Source organism: Macadamia integrifolia, chromosome 9, assembly GCF_013358625.1.
Source record: "Macadamia integrifolia cultivar HAES 741 chromosome 9, SCU_Mint_v3, whole genome shotgun sequence".
Lineage (NCBI taxonomy): Eukaryota > Viridiplantae > Streptophyta > Magnoliopsida > Proteales > Proteaceae > Macadamia > Macadamia integrifolia.
Genome location: NC_056565.1, coordinates 3,784,945 through 3,808,698, shown reverse-complemented (window position 1 = coordinate 3,808,698; position 23,754 = coordinate 3,784,945). Strand labels below are relative to the sequence as shown.

The window sequence follows — 23,754 nt, the reverse complement described above, 5'->3', positions numbered from 1 at the left end:
CTGTGCAGGTTGGCTGGAGCACCAGGAAATGCAGGGAAGGTCATCCGGTAAATTTTTGCCGCATCACTACCCATACTGGATGACAAGCTGAAGTGCCGACTAAGGAGCCTACTACAACCTGTCAAGGAATAAAAACATAAGTTTTTGAGAAAATGATGGACTGCTATTCACGAAGGGGGGAATAATCTTTTCGTCCCAAGGTGAGAAAACATACGTAGGGACTTGTTGAAGGAGTGTCACGTACACATAACACATAACTCGTATTAAATAAGTAAAATAATAATTTAAAAAGAATAAATCTTTCAAGGGAAGCTGTTTGGGATCGACAATAGAACCCTGTCTAATAAGTGGAATCACTCGTTCTTAAAACCAATATTCTTAAGACTAAAGAGTCAAGTGGAAAAGGGGGAAATCTCTCTATTCTTGATTCTCATATATTTGGATTCTAAGAAAATTACTACCATTTTTGAAGTATGTGCTAATGAGAAGCGTTGTTCTGTTTTGTGCTCTAACATGCCCTTCCTCTTATTCTATGATGATACTTTTCATTTTTTTTTTTTTTTTAATCAACTCAAGTTTGCTATTATTTATAATACGATATTTCTTCATGCTTTTACATTTGCTTTCTTTTGTATTCACTTTCTTTGTCATTCTCCTTCTGTAAAAATGGGTTCTCATTTGTTGAAGGATTTTATCTAAAAGGGACCTCATCTTGATCAGCCTTAGACAAGGGTCAGAGTGGAGGAGAATCAAGATCTCTTCCAGAAGAGCATTGGTGGTTCAAAAGTGGAGAAGTTGAACTACTTAAACCATTTTATTGTGTGGTGTATTGCGGAGGTCGATTGCAACCCCTTCTTTTCTCCCTGGAGTGTGCTAGCTTGATTTAGGTATGGATCATAGAATCACCAAAAACTTCATCTAATAAGACAATCATGCAGGTCCCTACATCAATGTAGGGGCTAATGAGGGGCACACAAGGTCATACAATAGGAAGGATGGGGCAAACATTTTCACCTTCTTTGTGCGGGCACATGGGAATGCAACCATTCATGTACAATTATTTTTTCCTAAGTTTTTAAGATTATTCAAACAGTGCAAATACAAGGAACATGCAACTCTATCCATTGTTTCATGTCTAAAATTGCAAAATATATTATAAAAAGAGGGAAAAAGAAAGCAACCATGACGCATGGAGCCTACGACTAGTCATATGAAGGGCAAAATTACCACCCCGCTCTCATGAAATGAAAAATTCCACCCATGTTGAAAGCCCCAGTGCTAATGCAGGAGCCACCTAGCAATTAATTTACATTTAAAAAGTATCATACTAAATTTAGTAATGAATTATATAATCATAATAATTACAAAAACCTTTCCATTCCTTTAATTATATCCACTTGCAACCAAAGGAGGTCTTTTAAGTTTTATCCCACTATATAAAATGCATGCATAGAGATTGATATGCATATATCGAATAAGTATAGAATATAGTTTGGACTAGTTTTTAATTTACAGATCCTCATCTTTATTCCTTTTATAGAAGGAGGAGAGAGGAGACGAACTTTCCATTATCTTTTGTGTCAAAATCAGGCCAATGCCGAAGACATGTCATTTTGGTTTGGACTTTCTCCTTGTCTACCATAGTTAGCACTAAACCAAGACCACCACTGGAGGAGGTTTTAAGGTATATAAGTAAAATAATAGGTGATCATCCGGGTTGTGGGACTGTAAGTGAAAGAAAGAGAGACTGGAAACATGGTTGAAGTAACTGATGTATCAAAGAAATATAATTTGATCGGGGATAAATAGATCAGCTGGATATTGCTGGGGACCTCCACTTTCTAGATGGAATCATCTCACTCTCTATAAGAACAAGTTTTGTAGCAAGGCAATGGAGAAAATTTCTCTTTCTCTAAAGGTGAATATTGAAATTTATGCGGATGAATCTTCTATTCCAAGTTTGCTTCCAAACACCTAGAAAATTCAGGGAGTGTTTTTTTTTCTTCTATTTTCTTTACAAACAAGTAGAGCCATTGCGTATCCAACAATATTAGAATAATATTCAAGTGCTCCTGAAATTTATTTCTTAGATTTGTGATGCAACCTTGATTAGTTTTGCAAGCCTCATTATTTAGTTAAAAAAAAAAACAAAAAGGTCGGGAAGCTCGGACTAGTCAAACGTGTCCATATACTTTTTTTTTTTTTTTTTTTTTTTTTTTTATTGCGCATTTTTCGTATTGATTTCATCTCAAATGTTTGTAACATTTCAAATTACTGTTCCTGAATCAAAAACAATTTTTTTACATGTTTATGATATTTTGAAACGATCATGTATCAACAAATGTTGTATGATGAAATTGGGAAAAAAAATAAATAAATACAATCAATTTTATTATTATAAAAAAAATAGAAACATGTATAGAATGCATATTAACGGAATTATTTCTTCTAATGGCAATTGCAATGGAAATGGCATGGTCGCGAGGTGGTATAGATGGATGTAGTGACGGTGGTGGTGGTGAGAGGATTTAGAGGCTTGAGAGTTTGGAATTATGATGAGATTTGTGAAAATTTTTCATTTCATGCACATTTTTGTTTTTTGGGAACTCCTTTTAATTGTTTCCCATAACTGTTCCAACTGTGGTTTTCATGTTGGTTAAAAAAAAAAAGAGTGAGCAGTGGCAACGCTTGAGCGTCTGCTCCATATAAACACCACATTAAATTTATATCGTTGATATTTTGATAATTAATCTAAGCTGTTGATTGCTCTCATGCCTCTATTAGGGTTTTCTACTTCTACATCCAGTTCCTTGGTTTGCACAAGCCTTTTCTTTCACACATTTGTTACAGTTTTACTGGTCATCAGCTTTATCTTAGTCGGTCGGGGCCAAAAATGAACATCACAATGAAAATAAAAATCACAAACACCCCCGCCACCACCATTGTCGCTGCAACCACCGCCGCCACCATTGTCATCACCACTACCATCACAAACATGAGCCAGCCCCAACCCAGACCATCCTCTTCCCTCTGCAACCATCTCCATTCACTTCCAAAAGTACAAATTTTAAAAACTTAAGGGACCTCCAACGTTCACTTTTTAAACTTGTGGTACCTCAAAAATCATGTTTTTGAAAGGTTAGCTACCCTATGTTAATTTACCCAACAAAGAAAAACATGACCCAAGAAATTGACACAGAAGCAGAGAGGTATAGAGAAGTACGCTCCACCTTGCCCCTTTCAAGCGGTCATCAACTTTCTTTCCATATTAAGTAGAAGAAGAGACAATGAAGGAGATAAGAGAAACGAATGATGGATTACGACGATGTGAAGGATATGGTGTACACCCACGCCTCACACTGTGAGAGCATGTACCAAGCGATATCAAGGAGGCTATTGGAGATGATATTCTACCGGACGACACTGTGGTTGGAGAGGGAGGAGAGTAATGGAAAGTGGAGGTTCTTGCAAATGCAGAGGATAGTCGTTGGAGAAATGTGATGGTATTGGGTGGTGCCGATAGAAAAAAGAGGTTTGAACTAATTTCTCTTATTGAAAAGAGAGAACGAGAGTGAAATATAAGTATGATTTGATAAAAAAACCCCACTGATAAAGTAAATGGGAATAACAAATAATCGATTGAAACACGAAGGAATAATTCAGATTATGTCAGATAAAATCAACTGTTAAAATTCAATGTGATGCTTACATAAAGCAAACGTTGAGGCGCTGCTTCATTTAAGCAAAAACAAAAAAACCGAAAAAACATTAAAAAAAAAAAAAAAGGATTTTTGGGAACGTCTTTTATTTGGTAACAAATAATTTTTGGGAATGTTTTGCCATACAGAGCTTTGTCCCACTTCTGTGTCAATATTGGCACGATCCATCTTTGCATGGCCAATCCACCATCATTTTTTGACAAAATACCCCAAAGTAGAACATAAAATAACAATCGTAGAGAAGATGGGAAAATTCCAAAATAAGGTAAACGACAAATAGAGTCCTGTAGATAGAAACGCATCAGCCATCCTTTGTCTGGATGGAATCATCGATAGTCCTTTTTACACTTCAGGGGCTCTTCCCGAAGCTACCTGGTGGACACGTCTCATCATATTATTTCAATAACTAGGACGGCGTGTTTAATATTAAGCCACAGGGACGCGTGGCATATGACGGTATCCGTTGGGATCTTGGCTGCCACCCCTACCAGAGACAAGAGTACGTCTGCAAACGGGGAGCGCCGTCGTTCACGCCGTTAATTCAACAATTAGCGGTGGCCTTCTCGCCACGTGGTAGGTCTATAGCCCAGTGGGGCCTAGTGTCTTTTGTTCAGAGAAGACACGTTGTGCCGTCAAATCGAGCGTCATGCTGTTCCTTCAAATTATTTCTCTCACCATCCGTAAATGGGCAACTGTCCATTGACTAATTTGTCCCTTCTTTATTTTTTAAATGACTTATTACTGGTTGCCTTTTATTAATTCATATTTAAAATATAGTTAAAATATTAGAAAAATAAAAAATATCCCCACCCAGGTATGTGGGATTCCTTTCCACGCCTTCTCATATTTTAACCAATGGGTCCCTCATTAACTCCAAATTATAAAAAAAATTTATAAAAATTATAACAACATTAAAACAAAGACAAAAAAAACAAGAGTTACAATGCATATTAATAGTTATAAATCATAGTTAGCATCTGAAGATTGAAATGAGAGAGGGAAATGAACATATTTTATAAATTTTGGTCGACTCAAATAAAAAATGTTGAGCGATAAGTAACTTGTGAAACCTTTGACCAAGTTTTTGGCTTTTCTTAATTTTGGGTATATCTTTAAAAATCTTATCCTCTCAAGACATAGTTTCCAATAATGTTTTGTACAATAATAGTTGGTTAACCTAATGATAAACTAAGAAAATAAATAAAGTAAAATCCCTTAATTAATTATCCAAAAGTAAAATATTAAGTTTGTGTATCCATTTCCAATTGACCATATTTAGGATTTTGAAAATCGGTGTTCTATAGAAATACTCTTCATAAATCAATGTCTAAAATGACTAATACAACCTCTGCACAGCTCATAGCGATTTCAAGTAGTAGTTATAAATTGAAAGAAAAAAAAAATCTCAACTACCTTGATAAAGAAATGTGATTATAGATTCTAGAGTATAGATTCACAACTTATGGATTATTAGGACATCATTATAAATGGAGTGTGGTCTAAGTACTCCATAATAATAATAATAATAATAATACTAATAATAATAATAATAATAATAATAATAATAATAATAATAATAATAATATGTTTTAATGTTATTTGTGTTGAGAGCTTTCTCAATAACGCCCAAAAATCTACGATGCGAATCATGCAGGGTCCAAATTTTATGTGGACAAATAGACCTTAAATCACCATTTTCACATGTCAAACTAAAGCCCAACATAGATTTTGTCATGTGGTAAAACAAAGCTTTTGAAAAATCAAGGATTGCGGGAAAATGTATAGTAATAATTGAAGTATCATAAGCATAAAAACATATAGCTATTTTTTTTAAAATCAATAAATTTTGGTATGAAATTATGATTGATCAAATGGTTAGAATAGTCACATCATCTTTTCATGTGATACAATGAATTTGGGCTGTAAAAATGGAAATTTTCATAATAATATTGGAAGCTTATCCAATATAGAGTCCATCAACAACAAAAATAAAATGTCATATGGTATGTTGGATAGAGCTCAAATTTTGTAGACAAATAAATTCTAAGATCCCTTTTCATTTATTAAATTCCATCCCAAATATAGTTCTTATAGTAAACTAAACTTTAAATCCACCCAAAAAAAATGTTAAAGATAATGTTATGGAAAATACAAGTAAGATAAGTTTGTAATGGGAGGGTATATGCATAATTGACTTTGAGAAATAATTTTTACACATTGTCAATCTCAACTATGTCATATATATCCAATGGTGAAAACTTGCACCTCACTCCATTATATGTCACGATTAGGTGCTTACAATCAAGAGATTCCCAATATACACTAGATGCGATCCAAATAAACTTTTTTCTAAGGGATAAAATTACAAAATGTTTGACCAACAATAATCATTATTATTACATGGTAAACGGAAAATTGAACTAGCCCAAATCCAATAACTAATCGATAATAATAGTATAAAAAATTAAAATAAATCAAAATCAAATTGGACCGAACCAATTGTTTGACACGCCCTAATTCAAGGTTATAATAAACCAAAAAAAAAAAAAAAAAAAAAAATTCAAGGTTATAATTTGTAGGGACAATTATAATAAGTGAGTGGAGGGAGGGGGAAAAATTTGTAGGGACAATCCCGTCATAGAAAAAATTCTTTCGTCTTTAGATGTATTTATGATTCTTGTCTCCCTTTTTATTTATTGTCTCTTTACTCCAATAATAAAAGATCTAGAAAGTAGAAATAATTAATTATTTTAATCAGACAGAGAGAGACCTTTGCGTGACTAAGAAATAAAAAATTAGATTAATTATTATTTCTTAATTTTTATTTTTCTACCTTGCTACTGGTTCAGTTTCTCGTGGAGAATTGCAGAGAGGAGAACTAGAGAAGACCGACATGGATTCACATCGATGGCTTTAAGGTCTGTTGCAGCGAATTGTAGGGTTCGTTTAATTGCTGTTCTGAATCTGTAAGTGCTTTCAACAGCTTTCGCGGTTCTTCTTTTAGTGTAAAGTATTTGATAGTCAAGTGTGCTTAATTCAATGGCTTTTGAACCTGCGGGTGATGGAAAGTTCTGTTTTGTAATTTTTGTCGAATTGGGAAATTTTTTGGAGGGGGGGGGCTTTAATGCTTTGTCTTTAGGCGAATTTTGGGTTTAAGATTGTCGTGTGTGATTTATTCTTCAATTATTGGTTCCTCTTTTTGGCCGGTTGATTTCTTCTTATTTGCTTTTCGTTTGTTTGTGTGGTTCTGGAGTTATTTGGATTGGATTTTGAATTTTCCAGTGGGTGGAATAGCCATTGTTCGTGAGTGGAAAATTTTCGTCCAACTTTATTATTTTTTTTTTAGAATTTGTTATTTTCTGGGACTAGGGTTTTGATTTTCTTGTCTGCAAAAAACTGTTGATTTGAGTAGATTTTAGGATTGGGTGAGTGAGTGAGAGAGTTGGTTTAGTTTGAGGATTCCGTCGATTTAATGGACTCTTTTCTTAGAATTTTAGCTAAGTCTCTTCTTGTGGTATTGTTGCGTTTGGCTGATTACTGTTTCTGCGAGTGCATTTCCTTAATAGTGCATTAGTTTCATTTCTGATTTCGAGCTCGGCTTTGTTCTGTTGGCTTAGTCGGGCAGAGTACAGCTTATTGATGTTCTTGGCGGGACAATTCAAGTTTTTATCAGAAAGAATTTGCCCAATCTGATATCCCCCTTCATTTGATCTTCCTATACTATATGGAAATTGCTGGCTTCTTTGATTAGAAACAGATTTCTTTATGCGGTGGTTAGACTATAACCCTCCTCCCCTCCCTTTTTGTGTCTTTGCATGCGTTAATCTTGTCGCCTCCTTTTATTAATCCTGACCCCTTTGGTGGTGCTATTGGGTAGGGAATTAAAAGCTTTGGAAAGTTGGATAGCATGGGGTCAGAATCTGAAAATGGGATTCGACTAGAGCCTGGAGCACAAAGCATTCCTGCTTCCACGGTCTCTTCTCAACCTTGGTGGCGGTATAATGCTGTCCCTCCAACTGCAGTAGCGGAGAATGCATCAAAATCTCCTTCAGTGGAAGACATAAATGGAGGGTCAGGGAGCAAAACAAGCCAATCGCAAGCCAAAGTTGGGCTGGAGAAGGGAGCCAATGTTAGTAAAGAAACACAGACTTCTATGGCACCACCATCTGGTACTTTTCCTTCATCTTGGTATTTTGTCATATTATTCATGTTTCCTTGTTAGAATAAAGAAAAATTGTTACCTTCTGAAATCAGTGAAAACCAGCTCCTAGTTCCTAGTAACATTCACCTGGTTAGCTTGAAATTTTTCTTGAACAGAGTAGTCATTTAAGATTATCTGGGTCTTCAAGATTCCGTAGTTGGAACTAAGAGAAGGAAAAATGGAAAATAGTGCCTTGCATGTTTGTCCAGTTGGGTGGGACAGTTTCCTATTTACCGCTGGAAAAAGATAAGGATTTACTTGTCGGTTCATTTCGAATCCTCTTAATATTTTACAACATGATTCCAATGATACATGTATTGTTTTTAATCTTATTGTAATTCTTACAGAAGGTATTGGTTTAATCATATGATTATCACAGCATGAATCAAACTCCATCAAGAACTATTCAAGGCAGGGCATCCATTTATCATGATTTTGCTTTGTCATAATGTGAACTTGCATTTGCATGTGATGGTTTTCTAGTTCGTAAGATCATGATTCGATCTTAAGAGTATAATTTTAACTTAGTTTTAGGTTCTCATATGCTTATGTCTCATCTCTCATGTAAGTGTATAAACTATATTACTAGCAATGGATAAATCTATGAACTTGCATTTGCATGTGATGGTTTTCTAGTTCCTAAGATCATGATTCGATCTTAAGAGTATAATTTTAACTTAGTTTTAGGTTCTCATATGCTTATGTCTCATCTTTCATGTAAGTGTATAAACTATATTACTAGCAATGGATAAATCTACGTATATCAAAAATAGAATTGCATATATCGATGTGCATAAGCCATAAAGTACAATATTAAATTTCAAAAGGTACAACAACTCTACTCAGCTTAGCCTTATCCCAACTCAATGGTGTTGACTACAATGATCTTTATTTCCAATCAAGTCTTTTCAAAACCATACTTGTTACCAGTCCTAAGCTACATATGTCTTTTCCACTACTTCTTCAAGAGTCATTTAGGCCTATCCCTGGCTCTTTTAGTTCCTCCAATTTGAATCATATCTCTCGTCCTTATATTCAAAAGTCTCCATTGCACTTCCATACTCCATACCACCTCTAACTATTTTCTCTCAACTTATCATGTATCAAAGCTACTCTTAAATTAGTTCTAATTTGTTCATTCCTTATTTTATGTTTTCTTGTTTTACCACTTATCTATCTGAGCATCCTCCTTCCAGTTACAGTAAGTTTGATTATATTTTGTTTCTTCACTACCCAATATTCAGCTTCTAAGTTTGTATAGTTATCCTATAAGCGCGATACGTTGATCACACAACACTTTGGATGCACCTCTCCACTTAATCGACTATGCTTTAATTCATTGTGCAACATCAACGTTTATTTCTCCTCCTTTATTCATGTTTGAACCTAGGAATCTAAAATTATCACTTTGAGGTACAACAAAGAAGAAAATTTATGGTTTGGATACAATATTATTATAGTAAATATACATCTCAATAGAACCATTATATACTACCAAAAAAGTGAACATGTGCCTATGTTGTCGGGGATTGCAATATTGGCCGAAGCAAATATGGAGCACCCAATTGTACTGTTTTGGCTGAGAATGATCTTATTTTTAAAGGGGATCTGTTGGTTATGTTAGATTTCAATCTTGGGTTGGGTGTAGAGTAATGTTCTCATGGATTGTTGGATCAGCTGGTCTGATGTAGGACATCCTAGGTTTTTAGATTTCTAGGGCTAAACTATAAGGAAAGGTTTTGGGGGAAAGTTGAGGCTGATTTGGGTTTTAAGAAATAGAAGATATTAGGGGAAGCATAGGAAATCAGGTACTATTATGTGATTGTGAACGGTACCCATGAATAGAAAATTTGAGAAATAAGAAGAAGAAAGGGGAGGGGAGAGAGACGTGAGCACACCTCACACTCAAAACACCAAAGGTGTATTTCATTTTAACCATCAACACTGAAGGGGTTTCATCATTTGAATACATTTTTTGTAGAGAAAAATATAAAGTGAAAAAGTAGAAGCTTTCCAACTACTTAAGTTCCCTAACTTAACTTCCCTTCTTGAAAGAAAAGGAACTTTTTAAACATAGAAATTTCTAGGAAGACTTTTTTATTCAACTTAGAACTAAGGTTTCAAAGTATTGTATCGGTCTGTATTGGTCGATACGTTTCAGTACCGGAAGGCCTCAATACGATACTTAAAAACAAAAAACAACTGTATCTTCCCTGTATCGATTGATACAAGTCGATACGGGACCGATACAGTCTAATGTGGATTGATGCGGGTAAGGTACACTAGATGAGCCTCCTTTAAACCTGCAAAACAATTACCGTGAGTGAGATACAAAATTGAGAGCAACTGAAGCCTTGGAAACTTGTTTTTCTCTTTGATCTGAGTTACGGGGATCATCTAGCATAAGGAACGACCCTAATCTTTACCATTTCGACAAGTTTTGGGGATTTACAGTGCTCAAATCATGGACCAAAACAGATTTGGCTAAAAAGAGGTAAAGTTGTAGATCTCTTTTTTCCTTTCTTTTTTTGTTTGTTATGCATAACTAGAGTTGGTAAAACTGACTCAAATCCTTGCATCAAACTGACATAGATTTACATATTTTCTAATAAGTTGTTTTATGCTTGTATTCTGCATGTATCCTAAGCACACCCATGTGTTTTTGATCATTTTCATGCGTAGCTTTAGCATATCTTGTGTCTCTCCAATATGATATGATATGTTTTTTAAAATCACCATTTCGATACGATACCAATTCCTTCGCCGCCTGGTCCCGACATACCATTACTGCCGCCGGATGTCGTACCACCAAAGCCCCCTGATATTCTGCCTCTGCGCCAAACTTGCCCCCAATATCACCCCACCTACGGGCCCTTTCGTTGTTGCAGGGAGAGGGACTGCCTCTTGAATACTATGTTTCCTCGTATTTTCATACAGATGACAGATCAGAGATGTAATGGATTTTATTTTTAGCCCGAGACAGTCTAATAAGAGGGGATGGGTTGGGTGTCTATCTCTTTGGGAGAGGGACTGCCTCTTGAATACTTTTGTATCTTTCCATTGATTATATTGATTTTTCATTGGTTATTTCCATATACTCAGATTTGATAATCTGCAAAGTCTCTCTCTTTCTTCTTCAATGGGAAGAGAAGACGAAGAATCAGCATAGACGATAGTCAATAGATGACTTGGTTGTTTCTGCTCTTGGGAGACAGACACTCAACCCAAACCCTATGAACATTGTTTCCAACGTGTTCCGACAAGACTTGAATCGTTAGACCGAGAGTGGAGATAGAATTAGGGGGGAGATAAGGTGTAGCAGCGGTGGATTGAAGGTTTGGACATCTTCTCTCAATCTAACGGTTTTATTTAAGATGATCAAATTCTACGGTTAAAATCCTGCTAGCACATAAAATTCTAAGGTAACCCGCTAGCATAACTCCGAAGGTGTACTATTAGGTCCCGGCACCTCCGGTGGAAAAGAAGGTGCATATTCCGACACTGATGGGATCCTATGCTTTAAGCATCCGAAAGGCAAAAATAAATATGTCGCAAATAGATGCTACTGGAGATAGAGAAGACGACCAGGCCAAAGAGAGAGAGAGAGAGGTAGCGGGGATCGACAATTTTTTTAGAACGGAGGCGGAGCTGGAGACCGTGAGGAAGGGGTAAGGTAGAAGAAGAAGAGGAAGGAAGACCATGGAGCAGCGGTATTGGGCAGGTTTTGTAAGACAACATGATACGTGCAAGAGTTGTTTGCCATGGATGGATCCTATTTGGCGTAGGTAGTTATTTTATTTATTTAAATTGTTGCTTATGCTTATTATTAATGCCATGCTCATGTAGTTACACGTGATCATGTATGGGTAGTTGTAGGAAGTGAGGCGAGTTAAAGTGTGTGGTGTAAGATGTGGGTTGGAGTTAAAATAGGAGAGGTAATAGGAGAGAAGTGGGTGTAAGCGTGTAACTGATGCTATATTGCAGGGATAAATATCCTTGTTTAGAAAATAAAAATGGAAGAGAATCTTATCTTATTCTGCTAGTTGAGCAGGGAGGCAGTGGTTTCCTCAATAGAGCCACTACCCGTTGAAACTCTTACTTGATTACCTGTATTTAGAATTACTTCTCTTTCAAACTCTATCTCATCAAGATAGGTAAGAAAGGATCTACCACGTATGTACCATCTTGGTATCAGAGCCTGGGAATGGAGCAGCGAGTAGAAAGGCTAGAGAGTGAGGTGAGTTCCCTCCATGAAGGACAACAACAAATTTTGTCCAAGTTAGATGGTCAACAACAATTACTCGAAAAAATGAAGGAAATGTTTGAGAAGCTAATCCCTCCTTCATTGAACTAGGCGGAGGGAGAAGTAGGGGAAAATTCTCGTGCTTCCACGCAAAACCTTCTGGCATCCCGACCTTTCGAGCCTAGCCTCACGGTTCGCATGACAACCTCACAGCAAATGTACCTACCTAAGATGGTCAAGCTGGATTTTTCCCGTTACAACAGAGAAGAAGATACTACAAGTTGGACTTGTCGTGTGGGGCAATTCTTTGAGTTCCATCAAACTCCCGAGGAGGAGTGGGTTGCCTTGGCGCCGTTTCATCTCTAAGGAGAGGCCCAACTTTGGTACCAGCTATATAAGCAAGGAAGAGAAGTGATATCATGGGCAGCCTTTTGCGAAGGGCTCCATGCGTGATTTGGTCTCACTCCCTTCCAGGATTTCTTTGGCGAGCTTGCCAAGTTGCACCAGACAGGATCGATTCGAGAGTACCAGTCTAAGTTTGAGATGATTTTATCTAAAGTGGGTCTACTCCCTCCCGATAGACAGGTGAGTTGCTTCGTTAGTGGCCTCCGTTATTCCATTAAGGCCGATGTCTTGGCAGCGCAACCATCATCACTTTGCTAGCGCCATTGGTCTAGCACGGTTGTAAGAGGCAAAGGTCATGTCACAGAGACATGATGACCCACCAATTGAGCGTTCAAGCGGGGTTACCTCCTTGCCTATTAAACGCCTGACAACGAATGAAATGCAAGAGAGGAGGGCCAAAGGCCTCTGTTACAACTGTAATGAACATTTCGTACCCGGTCATTGGTGCAAAAAGCTTTAATCGAAGGGTATAACGTGGAAGAGGAAGATGAGTCACCCTGGGAGAACTTGGAGGGTGGAGACCATACGATTTCAATTTCTTGATCTTGGTCATGAGGACAAGACCAAACTCAAATAGGGAGGAACATGATACATGCAAGAGTTGTTTGCCACGTATGGATCCTAGTTGGCGTAGGTAGTTATTTTATTTATTTAAATTGTTGCTTATGCTTATTATTAATGCCATGTTTATGTAGTTAAGATCACACAAGTGATTATGTATGGGTAGTGATAGGAAGTGAGGGGAGTTGAAGTGTGTGGTGTAAGATGTGGGTTGGAGTTAAAATAGGAGAGGTAATAGGAGAGAAGTGGGTGTAAGCGTGTAACTGATGCTATATTGTAGGGATTAATATCCTTGTTTAGAAAATAAAAACAGAAAAGAGAATCTTATCTTATTCTGCTCGTTAAGCAGGGAGGCAGTGGTTTCCTCAATAGAGCCACAACCCTTTGAAACTCTTACTTGATTACCCGTATTTAGAATTACTTCTTTCAAACTCTATCTCATCAAGATAGGTAAGAAAGGATCTACCACTTACGTACCGCAACAGTTATGAACAGATGAGATTTTTTATGTTTCATCTAACGACTAATAGATGTTAGAATGCCTTATTCCTAGGTAATGCGCTAGCATACCCAGCATTTTCCCTATGTATATATGGAAACTAAATTCTTGCTTCCCACCACTACCTAATATTTAGATTTTATACTTTGGTCTATTACAGTTAGGGTGAAAGGTTGCTTCATGGCTGTGGAGTGAGCCTTCTCTTCATGTTCACCTGTTTTTCCATGTGGCATGATCGGCAAATTTTGTTGACAAGTAGACCCTTAGGTCCTCTACTCACATGTCAGTTTTAGCCCAAATGGAGTTTACTAAGCGGCAAACTAGAGCTTTGAAAATCCAGGACTATTGGAGATTATGGTTATAGTTGTCAAAGCGCTAGGCGATCGAAGACATTGGAAAGGGGTGGGGGGTTAAAAAACTAAGGTGACACCAACAGTGTGCCCATCCAAAAAAAGGAGCCTGGATGTCTAGATGACGCTTTGACAAATATGATTATATGAATGTTATTTGCTTAATTGAGCTGAGTACTTATAGACGTGCATAAACATTAAGTGAAGGTTATTTGCTTGAAGTGGCAGTGGTCAAGACTATAACCCAGGAGCTTGGAATAAGATCTACATGCCACATGTGCCATAATGTTAATAAGGTGGCGTGCATAACATTTATACTTATTTCTGTACTGACTCTTCATTTCACTGTCCGGTGTTTTTGGGACTTCCAGGCTGAATGATTTGATAACTGCTTCATTTGAAAAACATTTGATGCAGAATATACCATCTTTGCGTAGAGATGTGTTATCTTTAATGCACAATTTTCAGGCTTGTATTTTCTCTTTCACTAGCCAATTTAGTATGTGGATTGGCTGATCCATCAAGGTTGAGATTGGCATTGCTTCTAAGTTACTAAAAGAATACGTAGCCAAGGATCTTGTCATGTTTGTTCTTTCCTCAGAACCTGGACGTGTATTTTCTCGGTCCCTGTCTAGTTGGTGTACTTGCATTTTCAACTAGTGTAATTAGAGTGTTCCTGTTTGTCACCCAACTTACATTGTTTAATTTAAAGAGATTCCTCTCCTTTGGAGGAACTTATCCCTTTTTACGTGTTTTGATTTGGTATTCAGGGCAAACTTTTCTCTGATGGCTTGTTTTGCAGATGAAGCGTTTTGTTCTAAAATATTTCAAGGGAAAAGAGAAGATACACGCTTGTCAAATTATTTTAACCAATGATTAAAAATAATCAATTGACATCACAATTGTCAGGCTTTCTCTGGCGATCCAGTAGAATGCATCAATGATAAATGAGTGAACTACATTCGAAAAAGGATGACTTTAAATGCTAGTTGGCCTTTTACCTTTCCCTTTTCCCTTTTTTTGGGCTTGTTAAATTGCTTGTAGATTTTCCTGTTGATATGCTTGGTAGTAATGGTATATTAGTAGTTTATTTATTTATTTTTTATAATCTGCATTGAATTACTTTCAGGCTCAGATGGAACACCTCCAACAATGGGTGAATGTCTTGTGTCACATACCCAACTTGAACTTGTTGGTCATTCAGTTGTAAGAGTTTTTCTTTCCCTTTATTCTTTGGGAACTTGACCATTTCTCTCCTCTCACCATCCCTCCTTCCCCCTTCCCCATGCAGTTAGAATTCTCCATGTTGTTACTACTTGATTTACTCAACTAACCATCTATTATATTACATCACGGATTAGTACATTGGATGGTTTTGAATCTGTAGGACTTCTGAAAGGATCTTCCCCCCCCCCCCTATGTAACAGGCATGCGCTCCATTTACATATCCTGATCCTTATTATGGGGGAGTAGTGACTGCGTATGGAGCTCAAGCTTTGGTATGCAACCTTTGGTCTTCTGTGCATATATGGTTAAATTGATCAGACCTGTCTAATGAGGTTGATTTACACCAGATTGATTCATTCCATTAGTTGGGCTGTGATCTGGTTTCTATGCAATCATTGTTTGATTTGAAAGTCACTCTCCTGTATTCTGTTCCATTCGTGGGGCTATGAAATTATTATTTGATTTAAAAGTCACTCCTGTGTTCTGTTCCATTTTGTTTGATCTATAATCTGAGTGAGATCCCATTTTTTTCATTTCTGGTTCACCTGAAAAGATGTTTACGTCCAATCCATGGGGTGCATTTTTTTTTTTTCTTAATTTACTGGGATAGTAGGATGTGGAGCTTTGATGTACTTTGCTAATGAGACCATTGATGCCATGCAAATCTGCCTAATGATTCTCTTCAATGGTCAGGCACATCCTCATTTGGTTGGAATGCATCACAGCAGAATGCCATTACCCCTGGAAATGGCAGAGGAGCCTGTTTATGTGAATGCCAAGCAGTACCATGGAATTTTGAGGCGGAGACAATCACGTGCAAAGGCTGAACTAGAAAAGAAGCTGATAAAAGCTAGAAAGGTAGATAAATTATATGATTTAAAAAATAAAAAAATCATTCAACTTTGATTGTACACCCTTATTTATCAATCATATTGTTTCATATTCACTAGCAACTTTAGTTTATGTCAAACACGACACTTGGAATGTTGATTTGTTAACTCTGTTTTCGGGGGCGGGGTGTTGGCGGGGCAAAATATCCTCAAATGGTGTGCATTACATAAGGTATTTAAAGATCTTGATCCATAATCAGTTGGATCTAATGCTGTTCCAAATCTAGATTGGATTGGATGGGCGATCTTGATCTTGGCTGATTCACTGAGGGAAATTTTGAGAAGGGAGTTAAGAATTGTGATACAGGGTATATTGGATCAGCCAATTCAGTAGCATGTCTTAAACCTTGAATTGAATGGCACAGGACGGTACTTGTGTGAGTAGAATCTAATTCTCTATAGTGGGTGCATTCTAAAAATTTTAGAATATGTATTCCAAATTCCTGATGATTTGAGTCTTTCAATTAGTAATAAATATAAAATTGACTTAAACAAAAGGGTTTCTATTGATGGTGTTCTTGGAATCATTTCTTTTTATTTCTGGCTTTAGCTGATAGCTGTTAGGTTGCAGGAAATCACAAAATTATGCGTACGTAAGGGTGACCTCTTGCTCATTTATGAGGTGAACAATTGTGTAAGGTGTGCAAGAGGAAAATAAATGGCTTTGAATTTATACCTTAATCAACTGCTGCTCATTGAGGACAGTGGTGGTTTTTTTTTTTTTTTTTTTGAGTAAACTTTCGAATTTTATTGGTAGGAAGGGAGCCTTGTGCTCTAGGTAGAACAACAACTACAACAAATGCAGCCTTTTTCCAACTTAATGGGGTTGGCTACATGGATCTGTGCAAACACAAAAGGTAAAAAAGTAAAAGTAAGAGTGAGAGTAGAAGGGAAAAAGCACATCACTAGTGACTCAGGAAAATCTCAGCTAAATGGTGTTGGCCACATGGATCCTTAACCTCCAAAAGGCTCTATCAGAGGCCATACTTGGGACAAGACCTAGACTATGCACGTCATTCCTCACAACTTCCTCTATGGTCATTTTAAGCTTCATGCTCTGGGGTACACCCTTTTTTTAAGGAGAAAAATGTTCACCTCTATATATAACATGGAAAGTGCGATAAACTAGCAACCACAGTTTATTTGGTCAGAATTGGAATCATTCACCTCTAGGAAAAACATGGAATGTGCAAGCAACAACTAGAACCTGAGATATCTCTCCCAAATAGCCAGGGTGATGGCACGGGGGTACTTTTTTCCACTGATGTCTGCTTCTAACACCTAGGACTGAGAATCTGTGTCTTGAAATTAAGTTAGCCAGGTTAGAATGCTCAATCAAATTTTTCCCGAAGAGCTGCTAATATGAAAATTTCTGAATTATATTTCGAGTCACGATTGCCTAACCAAGTTCGTTTTCCTTTGGGACAGCAGTTAGAGGCCAATTCCCACTAACAATGACCCTATTGATAGTGTGTGAAAGACTCTTATTGATGCATCTTATGTGAACAGGAAACAGACTGTGGATCTGATCTCGTCTCCAGTAACTTCCTATATATATATATTAAGTGAGCTAGGTTCAAGTAGGTTAGAGCAGGTGTGCAGGACTTGGTAGGGTCCACCCTATGAGTGGGTGGGGTTGTAATCTGGTGAAAATGAAAAGGATATTTAGTGGAAAGACGAGATCCTATTAACCATGTTTAAAAGGGATGCCTGGGATGTGTCCAGGTACTCCCGACATTGGACCATGCCTAATTATCCAGTTTATCTGTCTATCTATCCTATTTGGCCTTCTTTCATTTGGTTTAATAAAAGAAGGGGGAAGAGAAGGGGACAATAAGAGAAAGTGAAGGGAGACTATTGTGTGGGTAATTCCCAAAGGGAAGGTGTGAATCAATGCTTCTGAAAAGAGGAGAGTGAGAATGAGGATATCTCAGGGGAATGATGCAGTGTCTTCCTAATGAGCATGTGCCACAGTCAGGAGGGGTGGCAGCAGAAGTTGTTCAGAATCTATGTGCAATGGGAGGTCAGCAATAAAATGCACTCGGAACACTGGAGTGTCATAAGTGCATCTAACTTATGGAAGAATAGGTGAGCTAGATACGGTGTGACCAGCTTTAGTCTATTCAGTCACTGTTGGCTGGGTGATTGTTATCGTACCCTCATAGTCTACCCTATTTGCCCTTCTTTTGGGCGTTGTGCGCCTACCCTGACCTTTTCTTTTATGACCCTGTTTTCAGAAACACTCTCTGTAAGTAATTGGTTAACACATTCATGAAATGTGGGTGTCAATTGAGCACAAATTTAAGTGGAGGAAGAGAAGGGGACAATAAGAGAAAGTGAAGGGAGACTTGTGTGGGTAATTCCCAAAGGGAAGGTGTGAATCAACGCTTCTGAAAAGAGGAGAGGTAGAATGAGGATATCTCAGCCAGGGGGAATGATGCAGTGTCTTCCTAATGAACACGTGCCACAGTCAGGAAGGGTGGCAGCAGAAGTTGTTCAGAGTCTTTGTGCAATGGGAGGTCAGCAATAAAATGCACTTGAACACTGGAGAGTGTGATAAGTGCATCTAACTTATGGAAGAATGGGTGAGCTAGATATGGTGTGAGCAGCTTTAGTCTATTCAGTCACTGTTAGCTGGGCGATTGTTATAGTACCCTTACAGTCTGCCAAATGGGGGTGATGGATGTCCAAGCAGACAACAACAACTTGCATTGTAAGTGAGGTTGGGAGGTTTACTTAAAGCTGTAATGGGGACCAAATTTGAGACTATTGATGATAGGGTAATTTCTTCTTCTTCCTTTTTTTTTTTTGGGGGGGGGTGGGTGGGGGTGGTTTTGGGGTTGAGGGGTTGGGATAGTGTGTAGTGGGAGTATTTCCTGTAAAATGGATTTGCAGGGGGATACTGGTTACATGTAGTTTGAACAAAACTCAGAGAGAATATTGGTGGCCAAGGCAGTTTATCGTGGCAATGAAAATGGTAAATATTTCTGAATGATGCTAGCTTAAAGTGGGAGCTGGCTGGCATTTTTGTATGTTATATTCCTCACCTAAGTTAATGATTTTTGAAGCGTGCTTACTCAGGTGAGCACTAATTGGATCTCCTGTGCTTTCCTGGTCCCTTTTTTGAGGGAGGGGTGGGGGAGAGGGAGGTTCATGCATGAAAGGAGAAGGGGTATTGATTGAATTACCTATGACAAGGTTTGTGATGGACAATCAAGAGAATCCATCTCTTATGTCAAGAAGCAATATCATTAAGCATTGCAGGAAGCTTTGCCTAGGCCTTTGATGGACCATCTTGCTATCCGGCTTTGCTGTGGTGGTCTCAAAAGGCAGCCCAACCCCTTTATTAGAAGATTTGGTTTTACTGTCCTAATTTTGTAGAACTTGTGGGAGAGTGGTGGGAAGAAACGCAGACAGAAAGGGAAGGCAGTTATGTCTTCTACAACAAAATTGAAGAAAATTAAAGAGGTGAAATGGGAGGCACTGGAGAGTCTACAGGAGCAGAATGGGGGCTTGGAAGAGGAGAATTAAAATATGATGAGGCGAAAGAGGTTGACACTCCAAGGGGAGGAACGAGAAGCTGGGCTGCTTGCAAAAGGACATATGGGAGGGAGTGGTAAGATGGAGAGGATAGATCAGCACTAAATGTATTGGGTTACATGTCTGAAGTGTAAGGGATGAGAATACCTGATTCTTCCGTGGAATGGTGAACATGTGGAGAAGAGTGAATATATAAGTAACGAATTCAAGTAGCCTCATCAATTCTTCTTTATCTGCAGTTGGGTGCTTTAGTCAGTTATTGTGTTCTTTTTTCATGATGCATTAACCTGTGTTTTGTTTTTGTATTTCCCCCAAGGAGAAAGAAGGGAAGGGATTAGAAACTACTACAGAAAGAAAGAGGAATTGACAGTTAATAAAGAATAGAATAGGAAGTGTATCCATGTTTTCTAGTGAAGTATTTATGCTATATATCAGCTAATGGACCTACAATGATTTTTAATAAGATTTTCAGGAGGAAGTTCTTTGAAACATGATCAAATGGCAGTGTTACAAGGCAGATCATAGCTTCTCTAGAGCACTCAGCATAATAAAAAATGGTATAGCATTTAGAAAGTAGTTGACAACTGAAAAGTTTTGAGGGTGGTAGCTTAAACATGAAATCTTTGAACAGGCATCTAATTCTGCCATGTGGTAGTGCAGATGGCCTGAAATTTTGTGACAGGTAGACCCCAAGGTCTCGTGCTCACATGTAAAGTTTCAGCTCAGTATGCCAAGTGGCAAAACAAAGCAATGAAAAATCCAAGGCTACTAAGAGGGTGCAAGGGACTACTGAGGGGCATGCACATGGCCACATGGGAGGTTATATGATTGAATTTGGGTCTGAAATTTGAAACGTGGCCAATTCACACCATTCTCTCGATATCCAATGGTCAAAATTGCCAAATCAAGCTTCCATGTGGCATGTTGAGAATGCACCCTTCCAAAGGTTGCATGTTTTGACCAGTCATAAAAACTTTTTCCTGTCTTTTTGGGTCATAAATTTGGCTACTAGTTTCAGCAAGTTTTTTGAGTTACACAATTATAGTTGGTATTAAATTAATTTGTAATTTTCATTGTTTTGACTTTACACATTTACATCCAACTAAGATGAAGCCCAAGGATTTCTTTCATTTGCCCCCTTAATTCTTCTCTCTGTTGTCAGGAGGAAACTAAGGCTTTGCCTAAGTACTTGTGTTTCAGTTCTCCTCATCCCCCCCACCCACACCACCCCCCCCACCCCCAAAAAAAAAAAAAAAAAAGAAGTTGCAAATGCTACCATGTACCTTGCACATGGATGCTCCAGCTAGTATAGATTTACAAAGATTATTATTAACGTTTTTGTCAGTAATTCAGCAGCCAGTATATTCCAGTTTTTTTATGCTTCTACATTTGTGTGATTCATTGTACCAGACTCTCAGTAGAATTTTTTTCTGAATATGACAAGTGGGTTGCTTGCCATTTTTGTACAGCCTTACCTTCATGAATCTCGGCACCAGCATGCTATGAGAAGAGCAAGGGGTTGTGGAGGTCGTTTTCTCAACACAAAGAAACTTGACAGTAATGACACTAATTACACACCTGAGAAGGGAACAGTTTCTGGTGTGGCCCCCTCTACCCAGTCAGCTAGTTCCTCAGGTTCTGAAGCATTGCCATCTCAGTCAACTGCAAACGTAGGTTCTTCCAATAATCAGAAAGAAGATAAGGGGCCTATGAATCAGGATATGTACTCCAGTGGCAGTGTCTGCTACCAACCTCATCAGGGCTTCTCGCTTTCTAAATTTCATTCACTCACAGAGGAAAGAGGGGAGGAAGGAGACTGCTCGGGCCAGCAGCGGGGAAGCATATATGTGAATCAGGCCCCAAACAGGGTCCTCACCATCCAGTGAACACCCCTTGTGAGGGGTCCAAGGGTCTCTCCAGTATCATTATATATGTCCTATCACTGCTATCTTTCAAACTGGTCTAGTGCTTTGGTCATTTGCATCCTTGTTAGTGTCAAATGTGTTCATGTTTCGAGAGAGATGTCTCCAGCATGTTACCTTGGACCGAACATGAGAGGAAATGATAGGAAGGTGATACTGGAGGCAGAGAGGCCCATCCAACCAGAGATGGGAGAGGGGAACCCTGTTTTTCTGGTGTTTGTAAGGCAATTCATTCTTGGCTTGGTTGTGTGTTTTTTCGGGGGAAAGAAAAGGGGCAGGGAGATATGGTAGCTTTGTGGTTTGTAAGTCCAGCAAGGTTTCTAGTCTTCCTTTATTCGCCAACTTTTTTTCCTGTACAAAGTTATGTAGAATTAAATGTGATGGATATGAAGGGAGGACAAACATGAAACACCCCCTAAATTTCTTATGGCCAAAAACATTTTGGTTTGGGGATTTCGCACTGTTAAAGCATGATCTATGTATGTATAGACCTCTTTGATTAACAGAAGTCTTGGGTCTGTGTGGTCATTCTTTTTGTTTCATTTTGCCCTTTTACTCTAATTTTTGCGTCAATGGGGGATGCTGGTGTGGTGTCACTTAAAAGAACATCGCAGTTTATGCATGGCCTTTGCTTGTGTTCATGCCCGGGAGGGGTTTAAATCCATCTCCTCACATGAAATGACTTTGTTGCCCTCCTTTGTGTAAAACTATCATTTTATACTGTTTGTTGCCTTGCTAGAATCTTCATTTCCAACCCCTTAATAAAGGGAAAATGTTCTCTTGAGTCGTCAGGGGATGGTTCTAGCATTCTATCACTCTTATGTCACATGAAATGGCTTCGTTATTTTTCTTTAGGGAAAAGGTTGGGTATGCCGTCGATATCAAGTATGTTAGTACCTATTGTGTCTATCTTTTTTCCCTTTTTTGGAAATGATCTCCAGATTCTTCTTAAATGATATTCTATCATGTGTTCCTATTGATGTTGTCTGTTAGCATACTGGATATCGGCGGTATATCTATCCTTCTCCCTTTTCTTTAACTCCAATGGTGCGTTTTTTTAATACCAATTACTAATAAATCTTCACTGCTTTCCACGGAAGGAAAAAAAAAAAAAATCTTTTGAGCCGACAAAGGAGGGTATGCTATAGCATTGGTGGCACGTCATTCATATGCCCTCTTATAAAGATTTGGTGTTTTTTGTGGCACAATAATAGCATAGATCCAATGGCTCGGAGCACCCGAGCATGGACGTTTCAAGGTGATTCAAGCTGTTGGATTTGCATTACCACCTTTGTTGTGTAAAAGAGGAGCACCGTCACTTGTATGTAACGTTCTTGAGATGGGTGCAGCGTTCATCTGATGGCTGAACACCACTTGAGATGCGTGCAAACCGTCAGAGATGCGCGCCAGAGAGGATCCCATACAAACCCCCCGGGCCCCACCTCAAAAGAAAAGAAAAAGAAGTGGGGGTGATTATAGACTGTTATTACCATCTGTGATACTCTTCGGGGCAAGCGCTTGCAACTTTCGGTCTCCAGTTTTCATTATAGTTGGCTCTTCGAAGACGAAACATAGTCGTTGCGGGGGAAAACAACACGAGACGCCATGATTAGCGTTCTAGCTCAGGTAACCCAACAAACCCTTCCATTATAACACATTTCTTCTTCTTTGAGGGACGCTTGTTTTGCCAAATCTCTTGAATCATTTTAATTTCACCAATTACAAGAAGAAAATGAAATTAGTAGGAAGATGATTTTGCTTCCAAAATTAAAAATTTCACTATGTTCAATTTTGCCTCCTTTTCGTTTTGGTGGATTTGTTTCCCTCGTATTTTAAGAAATTATCTTTGGGAGATCGAGTGTTTCTTCGTATGCAATCGATTGGGAAATTGAAAAGCCTTTGTCATTTCATTTTGTTCATTGTCACGAACGCAGGAACGTCTTCTTGGCGCAGCCTTGGGAAGTATTTTCACAGGGATCATTGTTTTTGAGCAGCGCAGGAGCATCTATAACTTAATTTCAGAAAATCAGCCCCAGTACAAACCTCCTCCTCAGGTGAAATCATTTTTGCCTTTACCTTTCTTTAATAATTACTTAGCTGAAACCCTAGAACTAAATCAGTATTTCTCATCTAGCCTGTTCATTTTAGAATATTTTTATTGATAGATTATTGTTATTTTGGAGCTGTTTTGTCAGAC

General features: G+C 38.1%; 1 protein-coding gene across 5 annotated transcripts; it reads left to right on the top strand.

The window, feature by feature from the left end:
* Nucleotides 1-6,475: 6,475 nt before the first annotated feature.
* On the top strand, nt 6,476-22,085 carry LOC122089344 (nuclear transcription factor Y subunit A-1-like). 5 transcript variants are annotated; one of them, XM_042658991.1, is made up of 7 exons: nt 6,481-6,685; nt 7,337-7,492; nt 7,597-7,888; nt 15,108-15,184; nt 15,406-15,477; nt 15,899-16,063; nt 21,105-22,085. In XM_042658991.1, the coding sequence occupies exons 3-7, from the start codon at nt 7,627-7,629 to the stop codon at nt 21,519-21,521; spliced, it is 993 nt and encodes a 330-aa protein (XP_042514925.1). In that variant the 5' UTR covers nt 6,481-6,685; nt 7,337-7,492; nt 7,597-7,626; the 3' UTR covers nt 21,522-22,085. The 5 variants fall into 5 exon arrangements, with proteins under 5 accessions (XP_042514928.1, XP_042514925.1, XP_042514924.1 ...); XM_042658990.1 differs by lacking the exon at nt 7,337-7,492 and having other exon boundaries at nt 6,482-6,685; XM_042658993.1 differs by lacking the exon at nt 7,337-7,492 and having other exon boundaries at nt 6,483-6,637.
* Nucleotides 22,086-23,754: the final 1,669 nt, after the last annotated feature.

Excerpts from the sequence above, each read along its gene's own strand:
- LOC122089344 (XM_042658991.1), top strand. The coding sequence starts at position 7,627 with ATGGGGTCAGAATCTGAAAATGGGATTCGACTAGAGCCTGGAGCACAA. Across the intron at positions 7,889-15,107 it reads TTCTATGGCACCACCATCTG|GCTCAGATGGAACACCTCCA; the intron begins GTACTTTTCCTT and ends AATTACTTTCAG. Across the intron at positions 15,478-15,898 it reads CGTATGGAGCTCAAGCTTTG|GCACATCCTCATTTGGTTGG; the intron begins GTATGCAACCTT and ends TTCAATGGTCAG.